Source organism: Coenobita brevimanus, chromosome 117, assembly GCF_032717465.1.
Source record: "Coenobita brevimanus isolate Jiangsu-jjx chromosome 117, ASM3271746v2, whole genome shotgun sequence".
Classification (NCBI taxonomy): domain Eukaryota; kingdom Metazoa; phylum Arthropoda; class Malacostraca; order Decapoda; family Coenobitidae; genus Coenobita; species Coenobita brevimanus.
Genome location: NC_137070.1, coordinates 4,287,296 through 4,293,610, shown reverse-complemented (window position 1 = coordinate 4,293,610; position 6,315 = coordinate 4,287,296). Strand labels below are relative to the sequence as shown.

Below are 6,315 nucleotides of genomic sequence, written 5' to 3'. Positions count from 1 at the left end.
GAGAGCATAGCGGTGACGAGACTAAGACGAAGCAGCAATGGCATGACAAGATCAGGGGTGGATCGGCGGTTACGAGAGCAGTCTGGTGGCGATATAGTTGACGAGGGCTGCACATGGTGGATCGAACCCGATGCCCTCACGGATGGCGACTTCCTCAGATGGAGAGAGGGAGTTGGAGATGTATGCCTCATGGATCTTCTGATACAGCGTCTGGTAGACGAGAGGCAGTGTATCATCGTCGTTGATCGGATCCGTGAGGCAGAAGAGCAGCTCTTCTAGGTCCGCATCCATGCGGGCATCAAGATCACTAGTGCCTGAGAGTGGTGGAAGGAGGGCCTCGATCCGGCGGGCAACGGTGGAAGAGTCGCTCCTGGCTTTTCCCCCTTTCTTCTTCGGTTTCTTCCTTTTCTCCTTAGGTGGAGGAGGAGAAGAAGGGCGAGCGATGGCGGCAGGCGGTGGTGAAGGTGGAAGAGGCTCCTCCACTTCGTCAGGAGCCAATGGAGAAGGCAAGGAGGGCGGCTCTACTACGTCCAGATGTACTGAAGGGACAGGAGACTAGACACGCTCCTCCTCAGCTCCTGACGAAGGGAGGTGAACCTCCACAACAGTCTCCCCATGCTCGATATCCATGGCCTGTGACGGTTCCGGGTCGGTGATCGGAGGTTCGATGGTGGAGGCGCCAGTCGTCCGGTTGAGAGGGGCAGCCAAACACAGCCGTTTTCGCGGTGTCGTGCAAGGTGGTGGTGGCTGCTGTCGCCGGGCCTGACGCTCCTGACGAGGGGGGAGACGAGGATCGCGGGTGAAGCTTCGGGGAATAGCAAGGCGTGGAAGGCCGTTCTCCTCAAAGATCTGAGGAAGGAGAACAGCCAGAACCGCCTTGCTACCCCCACTAAAAGCCTCAGCCGTCGCAATACACATCGCAACGAGTGTGTTTGTGTTGCCAGCACTTCCAGGACCCCTTGGCTGGCGTCTTTGGGCAGGGTGACGCCGCCGTGCATAGCCAGAGCCCTGCACAGCAACACCATCCGGCCCAGTGACGTCCTTAGCCTCGGGACCCTTGGAAGCCTGTACAACACGAAACTCCACCGTCTCTCCCTCGGCAAGTGAGCGCTGGAAATGCCGTGGATTTGGTGCAACGATCCCAGAAGCGTGTACGAAAACATCAGCGCCAGTGTCCCGGCGTTTGATGAAACCGTAACACGATCTCACATTGAAAAAATTCACGGTTCCCTTGATGATAGTGGCTCCTGATGGCACGGATCTGCTGTTGGGTGCCCCCCTCAATGGGTCGCAGGCACGAGCAGAGTCGCTGGAAGTCTCGGGCATAGTGACGACTGGCCAGGCCAAGCTATGCAAGAGGAGTCACGACCCCGCTCGCCAACCACCATTATATAACCCAGTGTCGGTCGTGCAAGTACGAACCTTATCCATCTAACCTTGATTTCAGGCCTAGGCCCCACCCCAGCTCCCAGGAGGCCAATCCTAGAGAGGTGTCGTAGCCAGGTCACGCCACAGGGCATGCCAAATTTTGCAAGCAAACCAGGAATTGCATCGAAAAAGCATGAACAGTAAATCACCGCCATGTACATCACGCCCCGACCATTCACACGCCGCCAGTCCTGAGACAGGCAGCATAAAAAGGCCGCTGCCAGGCGCGGTGCGCCAACACTCTCGCTCTTCTCGCTCGCTCAGTCACCTCAGCCATGGCTCGTACCAAGCAGACTGCACGCAAGTCCACTGGGGGCAAGGCCCCTCACAAGCAGCTGGCCACCAAGGCCGCTCGCAAGTCCGCCCCTGCCACCGGCGGCGTCAAGAAACCCCATCGTTACAGGTCTGGCATTGTGGCCCTGCGTGAGATCCGCCGCTACCAGAAGAGCACTGAGCTGCTTATAAGGAAGCTGCCATTCCAGCGTCTCGTCCGTGAGATTGCCCAGGACTTCAAGACTGACCTGCGCTTCCAGTCCTCTGCCGTCATGGCTCTGCAGGAGGCGTCTGAGGCCTATTTGGTCGGTCTCTTTGAGGACACCAACCTGTGTGCCATCCACGCCAAGCGTGTAACAATCATGCCTAAGGACATCCAGCTGGCCCGCCGCATCCGTGGCGAGCGCGCCTAAGGCGAGAGGCCCCTCACCTCGATCGAAAGAAATCTCGGCCCTTTTCAGGGCCAAAACCCTTTTTCAAAGAGAGATGATGACAGACCCTCAGTTTAGGTTTCCATATATCAGCTCTTGCTTTTCCGCACACACACACACACACACACACACACACACACACACACACAGACAAATGAACTCCATTACTTACCTACATGCATGCATTCATTCATTCATTTTTTTTTTTTTAATCATTTCCTTTTTTTTTTTGAAGGGGGGGGGAATACTTGCCTATTCGTTTATTTCTTTTATTGATCTGTTGTTCACGTCGCAGTTTTTATTTTCGTTATTTGCCTGTTTCTTTTACTTACTCATCGATTCACTCACGCCCTCATAAAGGTACACAGGTTTGCACAACGAGAAAGTCATTCCCGCTGCATATTAGGAGATGCTCTCTATCCGTCATGAACGCACGGTGAATCCTTCAGTTACTATGCTGGAAAAAAAAAAAAAAAAAAAAAGGTTAACCTGAACCCATCGATTTTCGCCTGCTGCAGTTGTGCTCGTGTATGTATGTTTATACTGTACCTATGTATTTGTGTGTCTTTGTGAGCATGTATGTCTGTGTGTACGGACGTATGAGGACACACACACACACACACACACACACACACGGACGAATGAACTGTACTTATATAGTTACATACATGCATTCATTCGTTCATCCTTTTTTTCAATCATTCATTTCCTTTTTTGGGGGGTTGGGGTGGGGGGGGGAGGAGGGGCAACTTGCCTATTCGTTTATTTCTTTTGTTGATCTGTTGTTAACGTCGCAGTTTTTGTTGTCGTTATTTGCCTGTTTCGTTTACTTCCTGATCGATTCAGTCACGCCCTCATAAACGTACACAGGTTTGAACAAGGAGAAAGGCATTCCCGCTGCATATTAGGAGAGTCTCTGTACCCGTTATGAAGGTTTGACAGTGGCCACGAACGCACGGTAAATCCTTCCGTTAATGTACTGAGAAAAAAAGAAAAGAAAAAAAAGTGAACCTGAACCCATCGATTTTTACCTGCAGTTGAGCGTGTGTATGTATGTATGTATGAATGTTGTATGTTTATACTGTACGTGTGTGTGTGTGTGTGTGTGTGTGTGTGAGCATGTATGTCTGTGTGTACGGAGGTATGAGGGCTTGTGTGTATGTGAGCATGACTTATTGTGTACGTACATGTGTAGGTCACTGCGTACACAGTATAAATGTATTTGTGCACGTGTTGTTGTATGTACGTACAGATTGTAGACTGACATGAATATGCATGATACGATGTCATGCCTGTATTTACTGTACGCCTGTTGAATGTGTTGGTTGGTACAGTCGGCCTAAGAAGTGCCGGTGGAGTATCCAGAAGTTTTCGGTCAGCGATAGTGTCCATACTCTTCCTTATATCTGTACGAGGTGAAACCTAATACGTAAAATTGTTACAAAAAACAATGAATCCATGGCCAGTTATCTGTATATTTCCAAATTATTGTAGGAAGCAGTTGGTTATAGTAGGATTTGCGCACGTTTGCGGCTGTGGTGTGCCCGCACCTGTGTACAATGGTGCCACGTTTCCCCAACTTGCGATATGAAACGGAAGCTATTTATGTACAAGGCATCACAAGTTCGATAAATTCAGATGAATAAAACTTACACTTGTGTATTTTGATGGATGAATCAACAGTAATCTTATTATGCATAAAATATTTATACAGTAACACAGAAACATGGCATACATATTGTACAGTGTTGCTAAAAGAAATTGTAGTCACTTTTAATGGTTTTTAGCGTAGTTTTAGGGTGGGTAATAATATCACAGTTATGGATATAAGATAATGAGCCTGAAAAAAGAAGAAATAAGCCAATATCCAAAGTAAAAGAAATAATTCATGTAATTCTTGTGAGTGGCAACACTTACACACCACAGTCTGGCCTAAGGTAAAGTACGTACCTCCGTATACCCAACCATAGCTTGTACAGGTGTTGCTAGGGAAAAATGCTCACATTTACCGGCTTTTACCATAATTTTAAGGACGAGGAATAATCACATTTATAATCATAAGCTAATATGTAGGACAAAATAGTAGGCATATGCCAATACCGAAGTAAAAAAAAAAAATTATTCACTCGCGAGCGGCAACACTTCCACACTCAGTCGGTGAGAGAGAGAGAGAGAGAGAGAGAGAGAGAGAGAGAGTGAGGCAGGAGAGGGGCATGCATTGAATGCATTGTCGGCATCACTAAATATAACAAAACCAAATTAACAAATGAAAGCACAATTATAAATAACTTATAAAAGAATCAAAAGTACTCAGGGTGGCTCACATTTCCCGCCAGGAGAGAGAGAGAGAGAGAGAGAGAGAGAGATAACGGTATAGAAAACGTGGCAACACTGTACACAGGTGCGGACCACACCACAGCCGCAAACGTGGGCGAGTCCTACTATAGTTACGATAATAGGAATTCCTAAACGGAACTAATTGATGTTTCACAACTGTCGCTCAGGGAGAGTCGGGAATAATGATTTTGTGGCGTTCAAATCTAGCATGGTAACAGGCAGTGACTTTTGGGTAGCGTAAGACTGAACCAAAGGGAGCTTCAATAAACATTGGAAATGAATAATTATTAGTTATAAAATAATTTCCGTTACAATACTAGGGAATAATTTCAAGTCATTTATTTCCGTTTCCAATGTCTCCATGGACGACGACAGAAAGCGGGAAGGAGGCGTAAGCCAGTAAGCTATTTTCAATGTTTCGATCAACACGCACGAAAGGAGATAACATTCACTCAAGGACATGCAGTTATTACACTGCCTTTGGCCAGTTTCCCATGAAGAAAAATCTCAGGATTATTTCATATAAGACAGAGGGCTATCGGTGGGAAAAAAAAAAAAAAAAAAAAAGGCCTACCGTACATCAGAGTCGGAGCTCCTTGGAGAATGCTACCTTCTGTCAGTGTCTGATATCCTCAGTGCATAATCGATTCGCAAGAGTAATAAAATGCAGAGGTTCATAAACAAATAATTGAGTTCAAAACTTCCAAATAAGCATTTTCTGTTGAGCAGGACATTAGAGTTTATTAAAAAAAAAAAAAGTGACTGGGAGTTATAGGCGTACTGGCCACCGCGCGCGAAGTTAATACATTTCACATTCATTCAAATCGGGAAAGATAACTAAGTGTTACCATCTAATATATCACTGCCTCCTGTTATTCATTTTACATCATTATTTTCGCGATATAATATATACGTTATTTGGCATGACGTGATGAAGGCATTGAATGTTTACCTTATATTCACTGTTTTCATAGAACTTATGGGAGTGGAGAGTGACCGAAGGAATCTGAAACTGTGCCGTCACTTCTTGGGGCGACGGTACGTTGTTGTTGTTGTTGTTGGTTCTCCAGATGAATAAGAAGGCGCGCACGCCCATATTTACTCTTTTATTTTGACTCTATTGTTTTAACCCCCAACCCTAGTTCAAAACATTTCGATTGTGCCTACGTGCCCATCCCAAACCACCGTTGCGGAAAAGGAAGAAAGAAAGACATGAAGGGAAAAAAGAAAGCGAGAGAGAGAGAGAAAAAAAAAAAGGTCGATAAACCCGAGTTCCTGAGAGTATAATTTGTAAGTCTGTCTTTCCCCTTTTTATCGAAAATCTTGTGGCTCCGATTGGAGCCGGAAATGTTGAAATGGCCAAGAGCGTAACCTCTCTACTTTGAGGAGGTGTACTTGGTGACAGCCTTGGTGCCTTCAGACACGGCGTGCTTGGCCAGCTCGCCAGGGAGGAGCAGCCTGACGGCCGTCTGGATCTCCCGGCTGGTGATGGTTGAACGCTTGTTGTAGTGTGCCAGGCGTGAAGCCTCTGCAGCAATGCGCTCGAAGATGTCATTCACGAAAGAGTTCATGATAGACATCGCCTTGGAGGAAACGCCGGTGTCAGGGTGGACCTGCTTGAGCACTTTGTAGATGTAGATGCTGTAGCTCTCCTTCCTCCTACGCTTCTTCTTCTTGTCTCCCTTGGCAATGGCCTTCTGGGCCTTGCCAGCCTTCTTGGCAGCCTTTCCGGAGGTCTTGGGTGGCATGGCGTTGCCGAGTCAGACGGTATGTGCACGGTGCGGGAGCGAGCGAGAGACTGAGTCGACATGGGGGACGCGTTGTTGTTGTTGTCCGATTTCCTCCC

The 6,315-nt window shown here is 47.5% G+C and overlaps 1 protein-coding gene across 1 annotated transcript; it reads left to right on the top strand.

Annotated features, from left to right (window-relative positions):
* Nucleotides 1–1,703: 1,703 nt before the first annotated feature.
* LOC145419070 (histone H3-like) lies at nt 1,704–2,114 on the top strand. Its single transcript, XM_080287314.1, has one exon. The coding sequence runs from the start codon at nt 1,704–1,706 to the stop codon at nt 2,112–2,114; it is 411 nt and encodes a 136-aa protein (XP_080143440.1).
* Nucleotides 2,115–6,315: the final 4,201 nt, after the last annotated feature.